We start from the raw sequence: 26,700 nt of genomic DNA on the forward strand, positions 1-26,700 counted from the left end.
TGCACTTGAATTTTCTGAAGTAAGACATGCTGAAATCAACCACACAAATTGGGCTAGCTCCCTCATTTCTTAACCGATTTCTACAAAACATGGCTCAAATTAAAGCTTAGGAAATCATTGATGTCTTGGTATATTTACATTTTTAATATCTCTAAAATCTAAGCTGTAAATAGTGAAAGAACTGCGCCTTATGTTTTATTATATTTAATAAAACACGTGCCAGGAATATATTTAAAGGATTGTTGCTAATCTATTTAAAATTTTGAAATTTGAAGGCTTTCTCATTCATTTCCTATGGGGCATGTTTTAGTTTATGAATACCAAAAGTACAAGCAGTAAAGTTCTGAACAAGCTGAACGTTTTGATACCAAGATTGTTGAAATCGCGTGAATACGTGCCAAAAGGCGCACAGAAAGGAGCACTATGGTATGAATATTTAGTAAACGTTCATGAGTTCATGAAAGTTGTTTTTAACGAAACATTCACGCTATAACAAGAAAACAGCTTTTGACCAAACTGAAGAGCTCAATCTTCACATGTTTGCATGTCTGACCCAATCTTAATCTGCTGTTTGAGGGTAAACAGATGAAGAATGATGAGATGCTGCTCTTCTGAAATTAGAATATAAATGATCAAAGTTATGAGATCTGCTCTTTTATTTATGTTCGCCATGTTTCTGTCCTTTCTAAACTCCAGAGTTCATCCCATTCGCCCGCAGCCTCCCCCTTCTCTTTTTTCTCCTTGTCATCAGAGCAGACGCGCGCACGGGCTGCCGGATAGGTCCCGTCTCCTCCTCAGGGCCGCGCGGATGCTGAGCCGCCTATAAAAGACGCTCCGAGATGCCGCGGGTCGCTCGTTTGCGCGCTCGCGCCGCGCAGCTCCAGCTCACGCGCTTCCTATCAGTGATCTGCATCCCGCACATCCCGCGTGTTTCTGTCCTCACCATGCACATCTGTCGCGCTGGATTTCCACATATGAACTTCGCGAGAGGCGCGTGGGACGCGGCGCGCAGACAGCGACTTTAACGCAGACGCGCGCGCCTGTCCGGACCGGAGCGGCTCCACCTGAAGTTGACAGCATGAGAAGAAGGGTCTTCCTCCTCTGAAGCCCCCCTCCGGACATGGACAATGGATACGCTGAGCCTGTCGGTGAACGCGGTGTCCTTCACCGCGGCCACGGAGCTCTCCTCCACCGATGACCCGTTCAGCGGACCCATCCGGAACATCGCGCCGTGGAACTTCACCGTCCTGGCCGTCCTCATGTTCGTGGTCACGTCGCTGTCTCTGACCGAGAACTTCCTGGTCATGTTTGTCACTTTTAAGTTCAAGCAGCTCAGACAGCCGCTCAATTACATCATAGTGAACCTGGCCATCGCGGACTTCCTGGTGTCCCTCACGGGGGGGCTGATCAGTTTCCTGACTAACGCCAGGGGTTACTTCTTCCTCGGAAAGTGGGCTTGCATCTTGGAGGGGTTTGCTGTTACTTTCTTTGGTATGTTCTCTTTCTGAGTCCTTCAACCTCCAAACAAGAGTCCATCACCCTTTAAATTCGGTTTATTTTAAGCATTAATTGCAGACAATGCAATAAAAACATCACAGATTTGTCAAACTCATTACAGAAAGACTGAAATGCATTGATAAAAAACAAAGTGTCGCATTTGCTTCATTAAATAAAGTGATTAGTAACTAAAGTCAAGTTGAGTTTGATTGCTTGAAAAGAAGTGGGAAGAACTCAGTTAATCCCACATACTAAGTTATGTCATTAAAAAGTTTTCATAATCCAGTTCTGATCAGATCAAGCGCAGATCTTTTTTAAGAAAAAAAATTGAGTGCTAAAGTTTTTTTCAAATCACTTTTGATAAATGTGGGCAAAAAAAGATAAATACATTATTATTCTGTTTCAAAAGGGACTATTATTTCCATTATTTAGTTATGTCAACTTTAGCTCTTTGTTTAGAGTTTATATGTTTAAAACCAAATAATTGGTATTTTTTTATATTTTCCAACCTAACATGCTATCTATTTCAAATCTAATTTACTTGCAAACTTCACTTTAAAAAAAGCGCATTGATTCCTTGTGTATCTTGTCTCTGGTAATAATGTAATCTAACAGCTCCAGAGCTCTGAAGTCTAAAGCCTCCTCTGAGTCTGAGCAGCACCCATAAAGACACGTGCACAGCAGATGCATAGACGTGCACAGGATCAGTCTCACTGTGTGCATGACTTGTCATAACTAGATTCTGAGAACTGTGACCTCCAATGTCAGGAAGACAGTAGGATTACAGAAGGTCTAGAGTGGAGGAGGTGGGAATGTGGAGAGAAGACCGAGCATTTCACATAAGCACCTGAGGAGCCAGCTGGGTTTGAGCGAGGACACCAGAGGACGTCCTCGTCATTAACAACCAGGCTGAGGTGAACCCTGAATTCCAGATACAGGACAGCGGGATGAGCGTCACACTAGGAGTGATCAAATGACCCATTCTTGGTAATGAGGAACTTGTAGTGCTTTATTAGGACAGCTTTAGTCCTGCGACCAACAACAACAAATGACATTTAGAGCTGTTCACATGGATGCAAAGTGAGAAAAATGAGAAGCATGCTTCTTGTGAGTGAGCGCCATCATCACAGATTAACAAGATGAACTAACGGTCGTGGGCGGATGAAGTCAAAGTCTTGTCCTATAAAGGGATTTTGGGTAAAAAAAAAGTCTAATTAAATCTCAGCAGCTGTTGCAGTGATTTCCTGACCTCCTGTTCACAAAGCGTTTTCATGTCGGATGTAATGTGGAATAATAGATGTCTTGATTAATATTCAGCGTTGTCCGTTTGATGGCTCTGCTCCTCACGTTTTGTGCTCAAACCCAGTTTGAAAGCGCGCCTGGCTTCCTCGCTGATGGCTTCCGTTTTACTTGTTAGCACGTGTGTGATAATCACACAAGCAGTTTTGTCCTCCTTTTGAGTGTGGCAGGCAGACATAATGAGCACCTCGCTGTGTGAGAAGTAATTAAGCAGACTCTGAGAGTGACTTATTACCACAATTAAAGCCTGCCTTTTTTTTAGCCCATTAGGGCGCAGTCAGACGTCTCATGAAGGGATAAAATAAAAACATTCTCAGTAAGAGAACAACCACTGATATGCTCAAACACAGATTAGGATAAAATCATTAATGTGTCTGTTTGAAGCGCTCAGCTTCTTGAGGAACGTATGACCTTCCAGCTAGTGGAGGACCTGGAGGAGGCCTTCACAGAGGGGGTGCTGACAGCTGCTCTGCTGCTCTCCGCAGGGATCGTGGCCCTCTGGTCCTTGGCTGTTCTCTCCTTTGAGCGCTTCTTTGTCATCTGCCGCCCACTGGGGAACATCCGGCTGCAGTCCAAGCATGCCATCCTGGGTCTGCTGTTCGTGTGGACGTTCTCCTTCATCTGGACCTTCCCTCCAGTGCTGGGCTGGAACAGATACACCGTGAGCAAGATCGGAACCACCTGCGAGCCCGACTGGTGAGAAACCAGAACTCTGTTATCTGTGGAGCGCACACAGATCTGTGAGTGTTTGGGAAGAAAAGTAAATGTCATCGTCAAAGGTCAGCTCAAAACAAAGAGTATTTAATCCTGAGCGGGGCTGTGATGCTGCAGTTAGAACCTCACTTGAAGACATCCCCGTCAAAGCTGGTCACTCTCTGATCCAATCACATGGAAGAGCTGAATATCAGACCAGAACTTTTTCTTTTCTCTTTCATGTTAGAAAACATTCAGTCAGAAATGAACCAAAGTGGACATAAATAGCTGCATTTGATAAATTATTAACAGAGGTTGGTTAGTCACTGCACAGTTTATTTGGTTTTCTGGACCATCAGGAAGTTGAACGGAAGCGGATCAAGCAGCAGATGGGGCTGCGTTTGGAGCCGTGTTTTGGTCAGACTGTACATCTCAGACCCGCTCTCCTGACTTCCCTCCTGGGTCTAACCCTTGCTCCAAAGGGCTCTGCATTTGTGGCTGTAAAAGTTTTGTTGTTGTTCCTAGAGAGGAAGGTCAGGAAATCAAAGCTGCCTTTTCTGGAGTGAGGATTTAAAGACAGCTTTTCAAAGCCTGATACAAGCAGAAAAAAGAGAAGATGTGAGGTTTTTGTCACAGAAACTCTGTTCATGTGTTCATTTCAAATGTATTTAGGCTGAAATGAGATGACGAGTTTCATCAGGTAAAGCTCTCTTCCTCACAGCAGTAGCTGCTATAACTGCCCTGCTCTCTGCAGCGCTGATGAGAGATGGCACAGACTCATGCACATTTCCTGCTGATGACTAATTTCTATTTGAAGGAACAACTCTTTAATCCAAGCATACCAAAAATGTGGGAGTTATTACAGCTGCTTCCTTTAACCCCTTCCATGAAGAGCTGATGTGAGTCAATGTGAGTAAGTTCAAGAAGACCTGAACCCAGACCCCTCTTTTTAATCATTTCTTTCTCCACACGGCTGGCTCCCAGAGCGCAGACTCTGCCCTGTGGCTCAGGTCTTCACTCTGGCCGTGTAAGCACACGGTTATTTGTTTTATGAAAGAAGCAGGTCTGCTCTAACCTTGGCCCTCAGGGCGCCATCTGGGTAAAGCCGTTTAGCTGTTTGGATCAAACATGGCGATTCGGAGCGGTAGGAGAAGCACTGATGAAATGAAAAGACGGGACGAGAAATGGTTCACGTGATACATTTAAGAGATCTCCCAATGCCGACTCCTGTCATTCTGATGACCCAAGCGCCCCCGGCTGCACGCGGCATGAGCTCGATCAGAAAACGTTTGGTTGCCAGCAGCGGCACAGGTGGGCCAGACCCAGAATGTGCAGCAAGCTGGCCTTATGCATTTTAAGAGCCTCATTTACGTGCATGCTTTAGTGCGCACAAACACGTAGACTTCTGAAAATCAGGATTTGGAGGGGGGTGCAGAAGCAAACGACCCCCGGGGCATGTGTTTAGGGGTATCTTTACTCTCCAGCTAAAATACTGACTCCAGTTATTAGCTTTTTATTCTGGACATCATGACTCTGTCTTGCAGATTTGGTCGGATTGTTTGATACAATCTCCTACTTTGATGCTGCTGACGCTCCCTCAGATTCACTGTTATCTCTGGGGATTGCATGAGACATTTATTACGATGGCATGGAGATGGAGGCTTTCACTCCCCGAATTTCCAGGAAAATCTACATCTAAGGAAGTTCGTTCAGTCTGTGCTCAAACAAATTTCCCTTTTAGTACTCTGAACTAGGGCTGCCATGATTAGTCGACTAATGGACGACTAATCCACTATTAAAATAGTCGACGACTAATTTAATAGTGGATTAGTCGTTACTTTATATTCTATGGAGTCAGAGTGTAGTAAAGTTGAACAAAGTTGTGAGTGTTCAGTACCACAAAATTCACTTTTTTATATTTGAGGTCAGTGAGACCAAAACTTCATCTTTAGTGAAAAATAGTTCCTTGATTCTGATGCTGACCTCATTAGAGAGATTAGGAATATACTTTCCATCAAACTCATTTTGACTGGTGACCTTTGACCCTATATACCCTTTATATATAAAATTGATATGTAATTGTTATGTCATCTTGAGGGGCGGGGCACCTGTCAAAACGAGTTTAATTGATGGTGTAGGGTTAAAGGTCACCGGTCAAAACAAGTTTGATGATAGGTATATTCCTCATCTCTCTCTCATTTGATTTCATCTCGCTTTAATCACAGAAACTAATGAAGGACAGAAGCTGCAGGATTAATTAAAAGTTTAATAAACTACCATCTTCATTGTCTTTATTTTTAGTTAGTTTAAAGCTAATGATGGTTAAGATGTTTGTTTTACATCAACTTTGTGCATGACCCGATTTGTTGACTAATTGGTAAAAATAATCTGTGATTAGTCGAGTAATAAAATAATAATTTGTGGTAGACCTACTCTGAATTCATTTTAAGATTTTTGAAGTTTTTTAAAGTCAGAAAGTTTGCGAGAGATTCACACTCAGAATCTCTTCCTGCATTAGTTTTTTTTAAACCCCAAAATATATTTTTGCATTAATAACACAATTCAAGGACTGTTCTTGTTAACCTTTTAACACCTGTGGCATCGCTGATGATGAAAAAAGAAAAAAATCTTTAGCACAATGTAACTTTTTAACCATTAACATGATAATTGCAGTAGATCACACCGCTTTTCTCCTTCAGAATCTACTGGAATTATCGCGTTAACGGTTGAAAAGTTACAGTAAATCAATGTACTTAAACACTGGAGCTGGAGTGTTACAGGGTTACATAAATAAAATAAAGTGTGAAATCAAGTCCTCAATTAATCTTTTAGGACATAACGCTTTCTGCTAAAACAAGCTTTCGTTAAAGAAATTGAACTGAAGAATCCTGTCTGTCTGCACTCAGCACTGTGAGCCAGTTCACCTCACTATGTCATTTTCAGCCAGTCAATTAGATTGTGCTTTAGAAAAAGCCCAGTCTTTTCTAAAAGTGTCACACAGTCAGTCTGCTACATGTACAGTTGTAATGTGGTTTAGGTTAAGCTCATTTCTCCGCGCCTGCAGCAGGAGCTGGAGCTCCCCGGAGGGTTTTCACCCTGACTCCTTTTAGCAAACGTGAGCTGCCTCATGTCGACAGCAGGCTGGGAGGGAGTCAGATCAAGCTTTTTCTGGAAGGGTTTTTAACCTGTGAACACATTAAGAGCTGCCTCAAAAGGTCCCACTGGCAGTGAATGCAGCACAGTCCAGCTGTGCTTTAATTCTGTTTATTTTGACCTCAAGTCCAACAGGGAATATTGTGATGGAGGGGGGCATGCACATTTTTGAGATAATTCAGCAAATTTGTTTAACAGGAAACCTCTTGTGAGTTCTAAAATAGATTTAGTGGACTTTCAGCTCCACAACAGTAACAAACTTTTAAAAATTCACTTTTCAAATTTGTGAAATGGGATTTTGCATATTCACATTATGAGACCTGCACAGCCCCCTGAATGGTGCATCGGGACTGTGATGTAACCTCCTTAAGCCTTACAATGTTAAGGTCAAAATTGACCCTTTTCACGTTGACGTCAGACAAAATGGCAACAGGGCCGAAAATGAGAATAGTCACTTCTGCAGCAAAGCTGACAGTCGAACGCTGTTAAAAGCAATTTTACATAAATAATAAAAGGCAATCTTACCAATGTCAACAGAAAAATGTACAATATTTATTTATGAATGTCCTGCTGAACTGTATTTTCATTTCCTGTATTAGATCGCTCACAAATCTAAATACCGTATATCTTCCAATAGTAGCCCCGGCGTTTAGTCCAATAATTTGGCAGCCAGCCAGGCCTTTATAAGAGACCAGCGTCAATCTGAGACCGGCGTTTATTCTGCCACGCACGTTAGGCTAACGGGTTCAAACTCAACCACAAAATATAGACAACACTGGAAGAACTTTTCAATAATATTCCCAGATTTATTTAAATCTTCAGAACAGTAAGAAACAGGCTGCCATTAGCATCAAGAAACTGAGTATTATGACAGGAACTTTTTTGTCAAAAAAGGCTATAGACGCTGGTCTGCTCCAGTCCAACTCTCCCACAAAAGCGTTCATCGTCCAAAAAATTCACTAGGTAATGGGACGAAATGCAAATCAGCACAAAAACAGCCATAGGAAATTAAAACGCTTTTTTTCCAGAACGTTCTTGCAATAATACCATAGCTGCTGACGGACCATGTCTGACTCCTCCTCAAAAGCGTCCATCAGTCCAAAAAAAAAAAAAAAACTAAGTAACGGGATAAAGTGCAACTTGGCTCAAAACAGCCACGGGAACAAAAACTTTTTTGTTTAACTTTCTTGCCACAATGCCGCAGGCGCTGCCGGGACCAGCCCGACTCCTCCACAAAGGCGGTCACCGGCCCGACAAATCCCCTAAGAAACACGAGGAAATGCAAAAAGCTCAGAACCCAAGCATGCCGGTACATGGGATCAGATAAAAACAAACAACACTACTTACCATCACTGTCTGAATCAGAGATGATTGCTTCGTTATTTTCCAGTTCACCCTCGTCCTCCACCTCTTGTGATGACAGCACAGCTGCTCCCGCTACCTGCCGCGCAGTTTGAAGTTCTGCTCTCCCAGCATGACACGGCTGGCCGTCCTTAAAGCAGTGGATCAGATCATCCTCAGATCCATCGCATGCATTGGTGATTCCACAGATCTTGAAGGATTTTCTGATCATTTCCGTGGTGATGTCTTGCCACGCTGATGTTATCCACGTAACCAGCAAACGCAGAGCGGGCGCTTTTAAATTCCCGCCGGATGTCCACTCTTTGTCTTTGTCTCCGAGCATCCATTTGTCGTAGAACTCTCGAAGCTGATCTTTGAAGGGCTTGTTCCACACAACATCAGCAGGCTGGATGTACTTGGTGCAACCACCGGGGATAACTGCCATTGGCATGTTATATTTCTTCAGTTCTGCTTTCATTTCCTTACTGATGTGACAGCGATAAGCATCCCAGACAAGGAGTCTCTTCCGGAAACTAAAAACACCGCAAACTTTCTGACACCACATGGCTGTTAATTCCTGATTCATCCATCCATTTACCGAGGTCACCACCACGGTCTCTTGGACATCTTGTAGTCTTGACACTTCTCGCTTTGCTCCCCGAAACACAATAAACGGCTTCAATTTCGTGCCGTCTGCTTTCGCTGCCAACGTCACGGTGAAATGCGATTTTTCGTGACCGGATGTTTTTATGGTGACACTTCTGCTGCCAGTTGGTTCGGCTGTTGTAGATCCAGGCATGTCAAACCAAGCAGATGTCTCATCCATGGCGATGATGTCGCCGTCTTTTATTCCATCTGCAGTTCGCTTTCTGGCAACCCACGTGACGAAGGAGACTAGCTTGTCAATCAGTTGTTCTGGATCCTTCTGAGCCAGCGTCGTCTTCCTACGAAGCGACAGATGATGACGTTTCATAAATTTGTCAAGCCAACCCGCGCTGGCTGTGAAAGTTTCTTTTCTTTTGGAAGAGTCATCAATTTTCGTGTCAAAAATCCTCTTTGCTTTTGTTCGAATCATTTTCCGGGACACTTGCGCACCTTTACGCCGTTGCTCGACTATCCACGTTAAAAAAAGCTGCTCTAATTCATCACTGGCTTTCTTAGCACCTCCACCAGTCAATCGTTTGCAAGCTGGTCCTTTTTCTGCAACCTTCCTCTCCATATCATTCACCTGTTTACGCCATTCTCTGATGCGTTTAGGATCCACTCCAAAATGTCGGGCAGAGGCCTCTCCAGAATGTTCGTTGGCATATGCCACTGCACGAAGTTTAAAATTTAGATCAAATGAGCGTTTCTTAGCCATTCCTACTCAAGCATACACACAAACTGTAACGATTGACATTCACCCGCCTAAAAATCGCGGCTCTTCTTCTTCTTCTTCTTCTTTGTTTTCTTGTTTTAATGGCAGGCGGTTACAACTTCAGAGTGCAATTCCGCCACCTAGTGTTTAGGTCCGGCTACTATCAAAGACCGGCCTCTAATAACAACAGCACTTGTTACACCCGGCTTTTAATGGAGATCGGCGTCTATCAGAGACCGGCTACTATTGGAAGATATACGGTACAAATTTGAATAATCCTTCAATATTTGAGGCTCTACTGAATATATCGACCTTTCATTTGAGCAGATATTATTCTAACAGGTTCTATTTTGCTTGATGTTATTCATAAGTGTTTTGAGTGTGATCAGCGCAAAAACTGATTCACATTGCTGCATGTTGGCCGCAAAAGTTTTAACTGCACCCAAGGCTAAATTCAATTGTTGTAATGAGAGGTATATGTTTTTCTTTTCTTGGTATTTTAAGGGGTAATTGTAAAAAACAGGAATGTTTACCAAGTGGTACAGCGTATATTTAAAATGCCGCTATGAAGCCACGTATTTTCAGCTTTCAAAATATGAGCGACCAAGACAAACGTTCACGTCATTTAGAAAATTATGTTCGAATAATAATTTCCTTATATATATTTTTTGATAGTTGGGAATTATTTTGTTCCTTGTTTCCCTTCATTATCCTGCAGGATCAGACACAGTTATGATCAACAGCAAAGAGGAGCTACGTCAGAAAATAACAACAGTTATTAGTTTTTCTTTATTGTCAGACACGTTGAAATTGTCTGACTTTATCTCTGTTTTTAGTGATTTTGTGAACTCAGAAATGTAATCAACTTTAACTGGACAGAAAAGATCTTCTGCAGATCTACGTCTCATCAAGTCGTGGAAAGCTAGCGTTAGCATTAGCATCAATTAGAAGATGAAAATCTGAATTCATAATCAAACCAGCAGCATTCAATGAAGTTCCTGTAACCTTCATCTAACTATGACTGGGTTGTAGAGAGAAATAATCCACGACTGGTTTAATATCATTTTGGGGAAGCAGCTGTGGCGCATTCTGCAGGAGGAATACTGACATCTGATCTGAGAGGGAAATACAACCAGGAAGGACATTTAGAAAATATATATTGTACAAATTTAGGTTATAATTGGTTAGGTCTGAACAGGGTTCAGCTGTCAGCTTTGCCGTTCTAAACCCAAAAACCGGAAGTCAGTCTGCACACTCGCCATTTTGTGTGATGTCACGTGAAAAAGAGTCTATTTTCAAAAATTAGTTAACTTTGACCCAAACACAATATAAGGGTTACACAGTCAGATTGTATATACAAATGTTGCACAGCAAGGGGAGTTTTTAAAAATTGATTAATGATCAGCTTCCTATTTGAACAATGATTGATGAACACAGATCGGTGCTGAGTGATAAACTTCTCTTCTCAAGCCACCTATAAGTCCGTCTGTTGACTTTTATCACTCCGTTTTTAACATCCTCCCTAACTGTATTGTTTATCAGGAATGATGGACTTTTATCAGCAGAAACGTCTAACTAAGGTGGAACTAATTCCAGTTACACTGTTTTTATCAGACCTAACAAGGCTCAAGGAAGAATCTGCTCATTTCCTAAATAAAATGAGTAACTCTGCGTCACTGTAGTTCTCTGTTTCAGTTTGCATTCTAAAACTCGTGGCTGAAATACTTCATAATAAGTGCAGACAACTTGTGATCCTTTAACCCAGGAGTGTCAAACTCAATCACACACCAGGGCTAAGATCCAAAACACACCTTAGGTCATGGACTGGACAGGATAAACATTTATTGAACTCTCTAAAACTACACTTTTAAAACTTTAAGACTGTAACTTCTTAACATAATTACAGTATGAACTAGATATATTGCACTACCTGTGATAATGTAAGAGTGATTGCTGTAAACTGAATTTGGCTGCTGAAGATGCTAGTGCTGATAGCTGAAATATTACCAAAGCTAGCAGAATGCCAATTTTTAAAACTTTAAAACTGTAATTTTTTAACATAATTATGAATAATAAAAAGGCAGAAATAACCTAAACCTTAAATAACTTTCAATGTTTTACTCTCCATAAAAATATATTTTGCCAAAATTATACAAGTTAAAAATAAGTGCAAGATAACATCGGGTCATTAATAACAATAAAATAAAATGATTTGGATGACCGGACAGAATTACCCAGAGGGCCGGATCCGGCCCCTGGGCCTGGACTTTGACACATGCTGTAACCCAATATCCATAAGCTAACACACTGTCTTCTCTGGCCACAAATACCTCAGAAAATGGAAAGCCTGGATCAGAAAGACAGGCCAAAAGATCGAAGAAAATCACAGTATGGTTTTCTGAAAGCACTTAACCCACAAGCAGGGGGGTGACTCCCTGTAAGGGCACACTTAAAGCTAAAGTGGGGTTGCTCTTAAATGGCTTTAGAGGAAGAGAGATGAATGATCGGGGGGGTTGAACATGAACATAACAGATGTCTGTGTTCCTGGGTTCTGACATAAGTTGTGTTCACAGCTTTTATTTTCTCACACGGAATGACAAAACCACAGGTTTGGTTCATGCTGGTCTGCAGTTTCACTTTTGTTGTTGCAGGTTTAAAGTGAGTTTTTTTCTTTTTTTGTGGTTCTTTCGTCTCAATATGAATCTCCAAACCCCAGACTTCCCAAAACAAAGGAAATTCTGGTTCATGGAAAATGAAAAGAACAGTCGTTACTTTACACTCAAAAGACCTGGACCTTGTCAGAACCACATTTTCATTTAAAAAATGACTTGGATGCAAAAAAAGGTAAAAACCTAATAGAAGTGAAACAAAACATGGTGCAAAAATGTTTATTTGTATTGTAAAGTTATTGCTTTTATTTTAGTACTTGTCTTCAATGGCTTAATCTGTTTCAGCAAAAAGACACCTTTACACCACTGTCATAGTGAAGCTGGTTTTAGACAGGAAGTTGTCTCTGGAATATAAAGCCACTGTGAAATAAGTAAAACTAGAACACACATTAGAGGTGATTATAAAGTAAATCAATATAAGATTACTGTGAGCCACTCTATTCTTATTTAAAGCATGTTTTCATGTGTTTTTTTATTCAAGCTTGTGTTAAGTGAAGTTTTAGATCTTTGAAGGAAATCCTGATGCGTCTCTGTTTAGGAAAATAGTGTGATTTCTATTCCACATGACTCTGTTTTTGTAGAGGGGTTTTTCACAGTTAATGAGGAATGAAGTGTGAAATGTACCATCCCAAATGTGAAGCCAGCCGCACTTTCTTTGTTCAACAGAGATGAAGATGGATGGCTGTAAGTGCTCAAACACACACCGTCAGCTCTGTGGGCCAGGTGGATTCCTAGACATTAATCTGAGGCTTGTTTCATTCGAGGCTTGTAGGTGTTACTAGGGAACAGATTTAATTAGACTAAATTAGTGTCCTATGGGCTCCTAAGTGATTCACACAGATTTGTCTCAGCTGTGAAATTTCCCTTTTAGCTGAAGCTCAGTTGAGATGCACACATGCTGTCTTCCTCTGGAGTCACATAAAAGCTCTGAGTTTCAGAGCAGCTCAGCTGGGATTTAGTTAACATGCTTGTTCACTGGAGCACTTCAATATAATATAATTCAAAGTGAATAAAAAACCTTTTTGTCCACCTATAAACAGGTACTCCACCAACATGAGAGATCACAGCTACATCATCACTTTCTTCGCCACCTGTTTCATTTTGCCTCTTGGGGTGATATTCTACTGCTATGGGAGGCTCCTGCGGAAACTAAGAAAGGTCAGCTGTTCTCCTGCTAGTAAAACACAATTTAACTTGTATTTTGCATAAATGAGCCAACAGAAGAGTTATCCTCCTCTCGTGTGCCTAAAGATTTTCAATGTCAGCGGCAGTCAAAGCTTTAAACTTCCTTTGCTGACAGATGTGATTGTTTTCTAGAGAGTTAAACCTCCTATTTAGACAGGTCCAAATCATTAGCTGTATCTGAGAGCTGGACTGAGTGTGACATCACCCATAGAAAATGTTTTACTTCCAGTCCCAAAAAAGATGAAGCGGATTCAGTCACCATTGTTTTGCAAAATGGACGCCGCCATGTTGGATCCACACAACCTTGGCTAAAAGTAACTGGTCCGAGTCGGTTTGAGCCAACGTTTCAATGGCAACCACTCCTTGCCAGTCGGGAGTGAGTTTGTTGGAAGGCCACACCCCACACCACTTGAATGTAAGCTCAGAAGAATCTGTCAAATGAAATCAGGAAGCCCCCCCCCCACATACTTTTGAGGGTTTTGATTGGTCAATTTATAACTTGAATTACAATATATATATTATATATATATATATATATATACACACACACACTGGAAAAAATGAGAATTATCAAGAACATGTCAACAAAAGCTTTCAGAGCAACAATGGTTATTCTGACCAATAGAATGACAGAGTAATGATTGTTTATTTCTCTGTAAGAGATTTTGGTTAAATGTCAGGGGGAGGGGCCACCCAGTCCAGTTCTCACATACAGTCAATGGCCCAAACACAGAACCATGCTACTTCATGCCACCCATCTGGAACATGCTTCAGTTGGATCCTAAAATGTCCAGTTTGAGTACACTCAGGAAGTTTGAAGTTTTACTGAAAGAACTTAAAAACGTGTCTTGATTTCAATTAATTTTAGACAACGATAATATATGTATTTTGTATAAATTATTTGTCTTGTTTAGTGAATTGTAACTATTATTATTGCAATCATTGTTAATATATATATATATATATATATAAATTATGACTTGATTATAATTTGAAACATTGCTTCAGTTTTGTGATGCTCACATGTTATTAGACGTTGTCAATGAAAATAGAAACCATTTATTGTCTTTCCTTGTTGGGAAATCTTGACCAAAACTGTCATATTCTCTGTGTCCTCCAGGTGTCTCATGGTCGTCTTGCGACAGCGAGGAAGCCTGAGCGACAGGTGACCCGTATGGTTGTGGTGATGATTGTGGCGTTCATGGTAGGCTGGACACCGTACGCTGCCTTTTCCATACTGGTCACAGCTCATCCAACCATCAAACTTGACCCGCGGTTGGCATCCATCCCCGCTTTCTTCTCTAAGACGGCCGCCGTCTACAACCCTATCATCTACGTCTTCATGAACAAACAGGTACTCGGTCAAAAAGAAGCTGATAGATTGCTTTAAAAAATGACCAAACTGCAGCATCAGAGGTAGCAATCATACTAACACAAGAGGTATGAATGAAATGTAGGCACTGCTTCCATGGGACTCTGACAGTTTGTCATGATGGCTGAGCTAGGCGCAGCAGACCCAGAAACTGGAACCTGGAAGGATAACCGAGTTCAGAATGAGAGATGGAAGTTTTTATTTTACGGTGTTTTTCTGACTTGGAGTGGAAGTGGAGTTTTCCGTGGCAGCAGGATATGGCAGACTGGAGTTGAGCACATCCCTGGAAGGTGAGTACAAGCGGCGGACCCAGTTGGTGGCAGGAAGCGTGGAAACGAGTAGACCAGGGGTCAGCAGCTTAGTGTAGTCAGGTGGCGAGACTGGAGATGGGATTCTTGTGTGGTTCCGGGCAGTGGGGGTGTATTATTGGATCCGGGTAGGTAGCATGATGGAGATGGTGGTAATAATCCCGGAAATAGGAACAGGCAGTGAGTGGCAGGGCAAAGCAAGGCACGAAAACTAGAGACAGAGTAGAATCCGAGGCCAAAGTACTGCACCGGTGAAGGTAACGGACTGGCGGTGAATGCTGGAGAGGGCACATCTTAAATAGAGGCCCAAAGTGATGGATGGTTGTAGTCAGCTGGGTCCAGGAAGGAGACACCGGAACCCGGGAGCACCATGACACAGTTGTTCTTTTCTGTTTCTTTTAACAAGAATCTGTCCAAAGTACCAGTAGACAATTGATTTTAGTTTCTGTCCTTGAGCTGGTGCACTCCGTCTTGTCCTGCATGGCCTCTGAGCCTCTGCCCCCCTGCTCTCATGTTGCTTTTTAAATTGACTTAGTCAAGTGTGTTGCTCTGTATTGTCAAAGTCACTCTACTACAGCATATCTGTTGAAATCTAATCAGAAAAAAATCCTTCACTTGGACAAAAATCTCCTTCCTGTTTTACCTTTTTTTTCTTGAGTTGGTTGCATTTGTTGTTTCTTCATTTGACAGCTAAATTATCTTTTCAAAATCATTTCTGCCTGTCTGAGATAAAGGGTCCCTTCTATTAAAACTGTGCAGTTGTTTTGTGTTTAGTTTTTTGAAAACTAAAATGTAATACGTGGCATTTATGGCACAAACAGAGGACAAATCAGTATTTTATCATTAGGATACTTCTCATGATAAATCCCCTGACCACATGTTCCTCCACTGGGGTATCTTTCTCTGTTGGATGCATTCTAAATAACTGAGTATAGAAAGTTTTCTCCCCTTAAAGGGGCGCTACCATGAAAATTAAACTTTTTGAGATTTTAAGTGTATTCTACTATTCATTCCTCACTATAAAGAACCCCGACGTGGCATTTTGATCTGTTCATGGATTCAAGAGTAATCCTCTAAAAACCTGCTCTCTGCAGCAGCCCCTCCTCTACCCACGAAAACGAGCGGGTGGTATCGTGCTGATGTCAGCACGATGTGAATCGCTCGCACTAATGTTCCATAAATAATTGGATTTTTAGTGGTCCAGAGGTAATATATGATCATATATATGGATATAGTTTACTCTGAAAGACTTAAGAAAATCATGGTATGGCCAGTAGGCGTGTATCATGTCATTTAAGGTTCATCCGTCATGGTGGGGCAAGCTGCTGCATGCTAGTTTCTCAAATAGGTCAAAGATGTTGACACCTGAAGTAGTAGTTCCCAGTGACACACGGAAAGACTGAAGAACATCGTGAAGACACTGATCATAGCTCACAAGAGCAGTATAATATCTTTAGAGGCCAGGATTTGCTGGATTTACCAGGCAGGATCTTAGATGAAAGCTGTGCTATGTACCTGCAAGCAGCAGGGTGAGAGATGCTGAAAGTCATGGAGCAACCTGACCAAATAGCTGTCACAGCAGGCCTGTTTGGTCTGGGCTAATGTTTCTTTCTGGTCCTGACCAGACCAGTGTCATCTAAATTCTGCAAGGCTTTGGTGTGTTTGGTGAGGTTCAGTAACAGTCTGAATGAAAAAGGCAATCAAGTGGACAGGAGCACAAAAGTAGACCAAAGACAGTGAGTGATTCACAGAGTTCCCTCGTTTATCACAGGAGTTACGTTCTAAACAGAACCCACAAAAGGCAAAATCTGCAAAGTGGGATTACAGATGTTTTAAGGCTAACACATCTATTTTTCTCTGACAGACACGAACATTTTCACACTTGTTTAAACTCTTAAAGTTCAAATGGTCTTTGAAAAATGAGTCCTGGATTATAGAATGAAAACAAAGATCTGATGACAACTAGGGACACGACATAGAGACGATGGATTGACAAGGTCTGCAGCCATTAGAAGTTGAGTAGAAAGCTTGTGGTACATTTCATGAGAAGCAGAAATCCAACAAGATGGGAAAAAGTCTTGTTGATGTGGGGAAAAGTCCAAAGAGCAATTTCAGTGATATCTTTATGGAAATGAAATATGAGAGTGACTCATCACCTGCATCTGTTTGATGCTGGGAATCTGCATGCAGTCTGAACATTCATGTACCTTCAAGCCCTTTCGAGGGGTCAGAGGAGTTTTTACCAACAACAGCCTAAGAGCAGGACCTGTAACACAAATGACCAGTGCTAATTAGAATTCAGCTGACCTGTAGAGCTCAGCGTTGTTTCTCTGCGTTGCATAACAAGGTTAGGAAGAACACAGTCTCCGGGGATTTCTTTTGATGCATGAATAATGCTACTTGTAATTTTAGAAGTAGACAGCCTCTGGTGATCTCAAAGGTCAGAAGGTTTCTGCTGCACTGTTTTACCTCAAATATGTTATTAAAATGCTTCTCAGGTGAGATTTTGACAGCTTTGTTCTCTCAATGACATGAGGTTATCCAGTGGACTAAAGAGATTCAGAAATAAAACGATCTTTTAAGTTTAGACTAGATAATGGTGCTTGCAGAAAAAACAGGATTTTTACAAAATCATATGCAAATGCTAATTGCATGTCTTCCTGTCCTTTGAGTTTTAAGTGTATGTGCAAATGACCAAAGGACACGATGGTTAAACTTAAATGCGTTTGCTCTTTGTGTATTCCTAATATTATATGTCAGTTGCTGTAATGTTCCAAGTAGGACAACCCAAACTAGAAGCACAAACAGGAATAAATAATATTTATTTTGACATTTCCAAATGTACCACCAGTTGCGTATGGGAGCCTCAAACCTGAAGAGAGCAGAGTTAATATATGTCCAGCCTCAAACAAAAGATACCCAGATTCTTCTTGAACTGAAACTTCTCATGAACAAAGACGGAGATTCCACTGGAGAAGGATCCCTCTGGAGATGTCATGGAATGAGGAAGAATCCACTCAAGGAAGGCAAAAAAAAAAAATAATAATATCTAACATCCTTGATTCAAAGGCAAAAATTCAGAGAAAGCAAAAGATACACCATGGGGATAGACTTAGTTTTAACCAGAGACAGAAGAAAGGTCAAAACAGACAAGCAAAAACTCTGAAACGCTGAAGCATTAACTAAGGCACAACAAACTTGCAGAGAGTATGAGAACCTGTCAGTCCTAAATACTGTGGCTCACAGGTGGGATAAAATACCAAAAATAGACACCAGGTGGAGACTGGGAGAATGGAGACCAAGAGAAGTTCATCACAGTTCATGACAGTTGTACAGTTTAGATCCAGATTCCAGCTCAGACAAGGAAAACAAATACATACATGGATCTATTTGTACAGAAGTGGATGCATCAGGATGAAGTGCAGCAGGGAGCTTGTGGCCCACCCATGACTGATACAGCTTTCCACATAGGGGAACAGGTGGAATTTTTGGATGTGTAAAAAGAGAAGAAACAAATTATTTGTGATTAAGAGCAAAACACTGGATATATTGTGTGAAAAAGCCAAAAGCAGAGCAGTAATCAACAAAGGAGTCACTAAGAAAAAATGTCTTTAAAAAATTGTTTTTACCTTGTGTTTTTAATTATGTTGTTTTGTTTGCATTCAATGTTTTATAAAACAACACCTATAGTTTATATTTGTAAAATAATGTAATAATTTGGCTGGCTGATTTTATTCTTTTTTTTTATTTTCTGCTAACTTGGCTGGTGAGTTAAAAATAAAATTTTGGCCACTGAGGTTTTGACGTCAGACTTGGAACATCAAACCCCAGACAGCAAAATCTATTTAAAGGCTGTTATTACCAAAAGTGGGAATACGACAAACCTCTGTCAACACTTGAAACAGAGGCATTGTGTCATGTGTGTAGTGTTTAATGAGAGCGTAGCTAGTGCTAACTCACAAAACACCTGCCGCATTGTTCTACAAATATTTTTGAAGTTTGTATTTAGTTGCAGTTTGTGTTCAAGCCTAGGAAATATTAAAATAAAATATATTTTTTTTAAATATTTTCAGTAACTTTTGTTAAAGTAAAAGAAGAGAGAAAAAAATCAATTAGAATTTAATTTGGTATGAAAAAATCTGAGACATATTTTTTTGCACAGCTGTCTTACTTTCTTCAATGTCTGTATTGTTCCTTCTGGGAGGGAGACCCCTTCTGTGTGGACTACCATGCCTCTCTTTGTCACCATCCGACTGCATTTCTCAAGCCCGAATGACATCCCAATGTCAGTACTGTAGATCCTGGTGGTGTGGATCAGGGAGTCAATCTCCCACTCGCTCTTAGCGTATAGCTTGATGTCATCCATGTAGAGGAGGTGACTGATGGTGGCCCCTTTTCTGAGTTGGTACCCATAGCCAGTCTTATTGATTATTTGGCTGAGGGGGTTCAGACCTATGCAGAACAGCAATGGGGACAGACCATCACCTTGGTATATGCCACATTTGAATTTGAATTTATTTAAGGATCCCCATTTGTCTTAACCGAAGGTAAGACTATTCTTCGTGGGGTCCGCATTAAAAGAATACATGCATTAATACACAAAATATAAAATACATTCATACATACATTTGATGAACACTTGTGCAAGTGGCTTGCCATTGGTTTCAAGGGTGGTTTTCCACAGCTTCATTGAGTTTCTTATGAAGGCTCTTAGAGCGTTGATGTTGTACATCTCCAAGCATTCAGCGATCCAGGTGTGTGCCATTGAGGCTTTCTTGTAATGAATCCTGGCTGTGCACAGGTTGGTGTGTTGGGATCTGCAGTCTTGTGTGACTGTTCTGTCAACCAGGAGTTGGTGTTTGGCTCCTCTGGAATCTCTACCAAAGCCCTTCTGTGTGCTGCTCATGAATTGATCCATGTGTCCATGTATTGTGACGGCTAGAGTGACAAGAGCCCAGGAGCAGAGAGAATCAGGCTTGGACTCGGTAATGCAGTAAATGTTATTTAATAAACAAAAGACACCTCACAGAGGGAAAACTGCAAGAGGAAAAAAAAACTAAAGGATTGCAAATCTCAGTGTCGGCTAAAACAAGGAACTCACGGTCCTAACAGGGACGCACCGACACTGAGAACAGAAATGCTGCAACTTAAATAGTCTTAATTGCAAAGTGTCGACAGCTGTGCACTCCTCCACAGAGAGCACCAGGGAAGGAGGAACCATCCAGGAGGAGTGACAGCTGACCTGCAAAACACAAAGGGGCAGTCAAAACAGAAGAAAAAACTCACAACCGTGTCATGTATGGCCATGATTCAGTGGTAGGGCGGTCGACTTCTGAACAGAAGTGACCTGTTAAACTTTGAAAACCAATAAAAAAATATATATAAAATGTAATATATATATATATATATATAAGTTTAATATATATATAAGTTTAATATAAAAAAAAAAAAAAGAAAAAAGAAGTGAGCGGGTTTGACTCCCACCTTGCCCGCCCATGTGTCGAAGTGTCCTTGGGCAAGACACTGAACCCCGAATTGCCTCTGGTGGGAGGTTGGCACCAGTGTTCGAATGTGTGTGTGAATGGGTGAATGGAATTGTGACTGTAAAGCGCTTTGGGCCCTCGAAGGAGGGTAGAAAGCGCTTTATATCTGGTTCATTTGTGCTGCTAGGTGCTCAGGGAGTGCTGTGAGTTTCTTAAGCCAGTAGGCATGCTTCATGTGAGAGCCTGGTGCTGTCCAGTTCTTCATACCTGAGGCTCTTTCTTGGATGTCAGTGAGAGTTACTGGATTCAGTTCAGGAAGGTTACTATGTTCATTTCTCAGAGAAACCAGTCACTGAGCATCGCTGTTATGTGCTATCTTTTTCTACCATATACTTTTCCAGTACTGTTCTGTTTCCAGCCTTGATGGGTCTGCTCTGCTCTTATGACCCTGTCAAAGACACCTTTCAACTTATCTGCTGTGCCTCATAAGTATGATTTCCACACATGTAGAACCAGCAGTTTATCCAATGTGGTCAAAGAGCTGAGAATAGCTCAAAGCAATTCTTCCAGTTTTCTGCAAACCTGGACACCAAATAGCCTTTAACTCTCCCTGTTCAACCTGCCATTTTAATCATTGAGACATTAAGCCTACATATGGTAAATGGCACTACTTATTTAAAATTAATATTCTGCCAACAGCAATCAGCTTGGTAATCAATAAACCTGGAACCCTGCTACTCAGCAAACACACAAAACCATGAAAACAAGGGTAGAATCAGTCCACAGCTCATTAGCCTCAAAACATGCTGGAAAATACATTAGGCTGCTCTTTGATTCACATTTTCAGGGAAACTCTGAGATACTCAAAAGTTCAGTCTCAGGTTTCTTTGTAGCAATAAGTATACAACAGTCAAGAATGCCTCAGATTTACTTAAAAAAAGGGAGAGGTTTTTAAGATAGTCAGAGCGCAATGCGTAGATAACCTGCTTCAAAGAAAAATCTGCACGTGTCCCAATCATAGGAATTAAATTATATTTTTAAATACAATTTACAACTGTTTAGTATGTTTTAGATGTTATTAGGTTTAAAAATATTTTAAAAACTGAAAATGCATTATTGATGTCTATTTAATTTTAAATTTGCAGTATGAGTAACTATGACCAAAAAGAGATGCTCTGTTTGAACCGCCTTCCTTTTTTTGGTTGGATGTTTGGGGACTCTAAAAGCAAGGTTTGCTACGTTGTTTTGTTACCCAGACCAACATCACCTGGAACCAGCTCCTGGTGGCTAGATTCCCAAATCCAGTCAAGTTTAGATTCCATGGAACAAAACAAGGCAAGAAGGGCAAGAAGGACAAGTCTTCCCCTATCCCTACGGCTTCTCCCTACTCCTCTAATTGTAGGGGTATTTGGAGCGGTAGGGATATCCAAAATAATTTTTTTAAGGAACAGCCTTAGTGGTGGAGGGCTCTGTATCCCTCTGCCTCTAGGGCAGGGGTCTCAAACTCGCGGCCCGCGGGCCATCTGCGGCCCGCAGGATGATGATTTGCGGCCCGCGTCTTCATATGACAGATTACTGTTCGTGCGGCCCGCAAGGTTGATGTGAATGACAGTTGTTGCGTGCGGAGCTGAACGAACCAATCACAGTGAGGTATATGACTCTGGAGGCGGGACATCGGCGGTCTGTCCAGTACCTCTGTCTATCATTCATTCCTTCCTCCAATCAGCTGGGCGGAGGAAGAGCCAGGAAGTACCAAACACAATTTGTGTGACAAATTCTCGTGCCCCGCATGGGGAATTTGCTGCTCGCGGCTCGTCAAAAAATGTGTTTCTGTCGCCACGCCGCGTGTCGAAGGGGCTACCAGCTCCGTCTGTGGATGTCTCTCTCAGAATGAATGAGAGACATATATGATGTCGAGGAATACGTTTTTGACGTGCTGACTGTTCCTAACCAGAACTCCATGAGCAAACTTGTAGCCCCCCCCCGCGCGGCGATCCGCTGCTCCCCCCTGTCAGACATGTGATCCTGAGCTTGGCTCGCACCTGCGTGCGCGTGTCTGTGACTTTTATGGTTCACACACCGGCTGTGTCGGCGCGCATTCCAGTCCATGTAAACGCGATAGAAGTCCGATATTCTGCTACGCGCGTTTGAATAGAACCCCCATGGAAAGCAGCCCCCCCCCCCCCCACATGCGCGCTGATGCAGCCGCCACGCGCACGAGCACCCCACACCTCCAATGAATGGAAGACACATACAGACGTGGACAAAAGTGTTCATACCCCTCAGTTAAAGAAGGACAAACCCACAATTCTCACTGAAATCACTCAAAACTTACAAAAGTAACAATAAATAAAACACCTGTGATGTCAATTAAAGGACACACCTGAGTTAATCATGTCACTCTGGTCAAATAGTTTTCAATCTTTTATTGAGGTACCATCATTTTTGTCCAGGCCTGTTTCATTAGTTTGTTTTTTAAAATAATTATGTTAATCAACAATTCAAAAGTGATGGTTGATTTTGATTGTTTAATTTTCATTTTTTTTTTAATTTATTTTTACTTTTGTAAGTTTCAAGGGATTTCAGTGAGAATTGTGGGTTTGTCCTTCTTTAACTGAGGGGTACCAACACATTTGTCCACCACTGAAGGTCAGATTTATTTATTGTGAGGAGAGTTCTACAAAAATCTACATAAAATGAAATCCTTCAAAGATTTTCTGGGTACCAGGACTTCTCTAACTCTGAAGGAGGATCTGTTAATACAGACATTTGAAACTGAACAAAAATAATTAGTTTTCTCTAGTCAGTCAGTCAATATGTGGTTTCTTCAGTTGTCTGTATCTGTTGTTTGGTCATTATTATTATTTTATTTATTTAGTACTAATTTATGTTTTTTTTTTTATTCATCTTTTAATGTTCATGGTAAAAAACAAGAAAACAACAACAGAAAATTCTATATAAATTATAAATAAATACATTACACCTCTATTATGTAGTTTGAAATGGAGTAGGAAGAAGTTTAAAAAACATTTTTAATTCTACCCCCTAGCAATATATCTTAAATTTAATCTTCAATATAAACTATTTCAGAAACGGACATTAACTACCCTTATTTTTTATATATATATAAATCAACACATACAAAGATCTATACATGTCATTCATTATTTATTCATTATTTTTTGTTAAAAATAAGGATATTTAAGAACATTGGAATATTTTCTCAAACATTTTCTTGTGAAAATCCTGATGCGGCCCGGCCTCACCTAGACTCCGCCTCCAGCGGCCCCCGGCTGAATTGAGTTTGAGACCCCTGCTCTAGGGTGTTCTGCGTCGTGCTGTGCTGCAGAGGAGAAGCGTATTTCTTCTTGTGGGTGCTCTCTAAAGCACAGAAGTTTATATGAACATATGAGTGATGACTTTTTGTTTTAGCATGACTTTTTTAAGTTATGAAACCTATGTTATGTGTTTTCTGAGCGTTGGCAGCTGTGCACTAACGCCAAGTTCATACTGGAGGCGGAAGTGCTGCGAAGCGGCGCGGAACGGAGGCCGTTTCCATTGTTGACCTATGGTGTAGCTTCCAACAGGCAAGAAGCATTTTGTGACATTTTTGAGAGAAGAGTTAAAGCAATTAATTGGCTGGTATGGATAATGACTCTTAATGCAGTGTTTTAGCAATTGGGAAAAAGTGTAATACCTGGATGGATCATGAGCCCCATGGATCATGAGTAGAGCTGCTGCTCCTCCACAGCAGAGGAGTCAGTTGAGGAGGATCTGGCATCTGGTCTGGATGCCTCCCTGGGGAGGTGTGCTGGGCATGTCCCACTGGGCGGAGACCCTAGGGAAGACCCAGGACACGCTGGAGAGACTACGTCTCCCCACGACCCGGTCCCGGATGAGCGGAAGAAGATGGATGGATAGATGGACCCGGATGGATGTTATAGGGGTAACGGCCTTCCAGTCAAGAAATTGTTATTGGACTTCTGTGTCAGTCACAGTTGGTCCACAACAAACTTTACATTCAAACACGAAGGTGTCTATCCTATTATATTCAATTGGCATCAAAACATCACAGGTAGGAGGTCGATTATTGATTTTGTAGTTGCAGCATATGACCTTTAACAGTGTGTCTTGGACACTGGACCTTCTGGTGAGTTGTATTTGCTGATGGAGGAGGCTGGACAGACTAGTCAGGCCTAAATGTACTGTGAGCCAGCTGTGAATGTTTTGCTGAACACATTGTTAAAAGGAACCCTAACACTGAAGACATAAAATGGATAAAAAAATTGTTTTTAACAAACTGACATGTAAAGCTTTTCAAAGCTATGGTGGGTGCCAGTTGGAGCAGCTATTTATGAACTTTGTGATCTCTTAATTAAAGGGTGTGGTCAAGCTGAAGGAGTCCTATTGCGCCTGGTTGACTTGTGGGACTCCTTAAGCAACGATCTGAGCAGCATATACCACAGACAGTTGCAGGGACAAAAACTTAGGTGTGGGAAGGGTTCTGGGAAACCACGGACAAGACTATTGGTCAGCTTCAAATAAATTCTTTTTGCTGATTTCAAAGGTAAATGTAGATATCTGCCTCTTCTGTTTACAGTGTGGATGATGAGCTGTTGACCTTGAATAAGGACATTGAGTATTGAGGAACATTATTTGGGCTCTCTTGAATGTCACTAGCACACTTCCACTGAGAAAGTAGAGGCAGAGGTAAGAGGAGTGTGTAGTCTGTCACCCTTGTGAATGCTACGTACACTTGGAAACGTGAGCAACAGTTTCCAATGGAAAGCATGTAAACTTGCGCTCTGCCTCTGCCTTCAAAACTCTTTTTAAGGCAGTTTTTGGGCTCTACGTGAGATTTACAAAAGTTAAATAACATGACCTTCAACATCTTCATGACCTTGAGTTTTAACCAATCGAGGCTCAGATTCGGACATTACGTATGGGTAGTGTCCTTTTCAAAACACGGAAATACCAACTGTTTGAAAACTGATCATGAAAGATGAATATTTGTGTTTTGTGCCTGGCCTGAATTATATAACACCAAGTCTTTTATATATTGGGATAGAGCTGTGAAAGGATAAGCCTGGAGCTTCGACATTTCACACCAAGACTCTTCCAACTGTGAGTACATGTGCTAGTATTCGATATTGACAGTCCAGTGTGAACACTGTATGCTAAAAGCATTGTCAAGAAAACTTGTTTAGAGCGTTCTTGAACATGCATCACATGCCTGCTGTAAACATAGCACAGCTGAAGTCACAGAGTCAGTCAAGAATAAGAAAAACCTGGATGGAAAGCCCCCAGGATGGATGAGATTAGAGTACTTCACGTCTCTGTCTTAGGTGACACATCTTTGCAACGTCATTTGGTGGTCACAAACAGTGTTTCTGGACTGGCAGACCAGTCTTTCCCCTGTGACCCAGTCCTGGATGAGTAAAAGAAGATGAATGAATGAATGGGTGGTGGTCCCTTATTTCTGTAAGCGTGAGTGCAAGATGTGCTCCAACTTCAAGGGATCAGACTACTCAGCCTACCTGGTAAAGTCTACTTCAGGATACTGGAAAGTTGAATTTCTGATTCAGGAGGAACAGAGCTGTTGTTCCAGTCATGAAATACTGGACAATCTCTACACCAATTCTTGAGAGTTCATGGGAATTCCCCCTGGAAAAAGCATTCCATCATGTTCTTCATGGTGTTCTGTGGCAGTGCCCTTGGAATATGAGGTCCAGGGGAACCCACTAAGGGCCTTCTGGTCTCTGTACAACCACAGCAGGAGATTGGTTTAAATTGCTGGAAGTAAATTGACCCATTTCCCACTGAGTGCTGAACTCAACCAGGGCTCTCCTTTGTCACTAGTTCTGTTCATAATTTTGAATGGACCGAATTTTAACATAGGAGTGTGGACTGGAGCTAGTCTAATTTTGAAACGCAGGATTTCATCTCTGCCTTTCGCAAATACAATTATTTTTTTTCAAAGCTTCAATGCGTCTAACTGCAATTCATGTTTTCTTAAAAATCAGTCAAAGCATCAGCATATTTCTTGTTCACGGCAGCAGCGAAGTAAAAGGTGTTACTACTGCAGTTTAAATAGAATTACCAGTTTGATTGAAGCAGTTTGGAAGTATATGTGTCAAATTAGGAAGGCTGTAATGGGCCAGGAATCAATTGTTTCTCCCTGGGGGGTTTCAAAGGTCGGGCACAAACATTGAAAAAGGTCAATTGGACTTTTTAGGAGGATTGTCATTTGGAAAACAATGATTGGAGAGCAATCCAGGACCTCTTAAAAATAACAGTTTTTTCTTTCCAAGAAAAATCCTTATTGAGACGTAATTGTCCCCGC

At 41.4% G+C, this 26,700-nt stretch overlaps 1 protein-coding gene across 1 annotated transcript in view; it reads left to right on the forward strand.

Moving 5' to 3' along the window:
* The first annotated feature begins 848 nt into the window (after positions 1-848).
* The window catches only part of valopa (vertebrate ancient long opsin a), a 33,419-nt gene continuing 7,567 nt past the window's right edge, over positions 849-26,700 (forward strand). Inside the window, exons 1-4 of the mRNA XM_024297772.2 lie at positions 849-1,491; positions 3,282-3,492; positions 13,050-13,167; positions 14,315-14,548. Of these exons, the coding sequence (XP_024153540.1) occupies positions 1,128-1,491; positions 3,282-3,492; positions 13,050-13,167; positions 14,315-14,548 (927 nt within the window). The 5' untranslated portion in view covers positions 849-1,127. The remainder of the gene's footprint in view (positions 1,492-3,281; positions 3,493-13,049; positions 13,168-14,314; positions 14,549-26,700) is intronic.

The sequence above is a fragment of the Oryzias melastigma genome, linkage group LG15 (assembly GCF_002922805.2).
Source record: "Oryzias melastigma strain HK-1 linkage group LG15, ASM292280v2, whole genome shotgun sequence".
In the NCBI taxonomy this organism is placed as follows: Eukaryota; Metazoa; Chordata; class Actinopteri; order Beloniformes; family Adrianichthyidae; genus Oryzias; species Oryzias melastigma.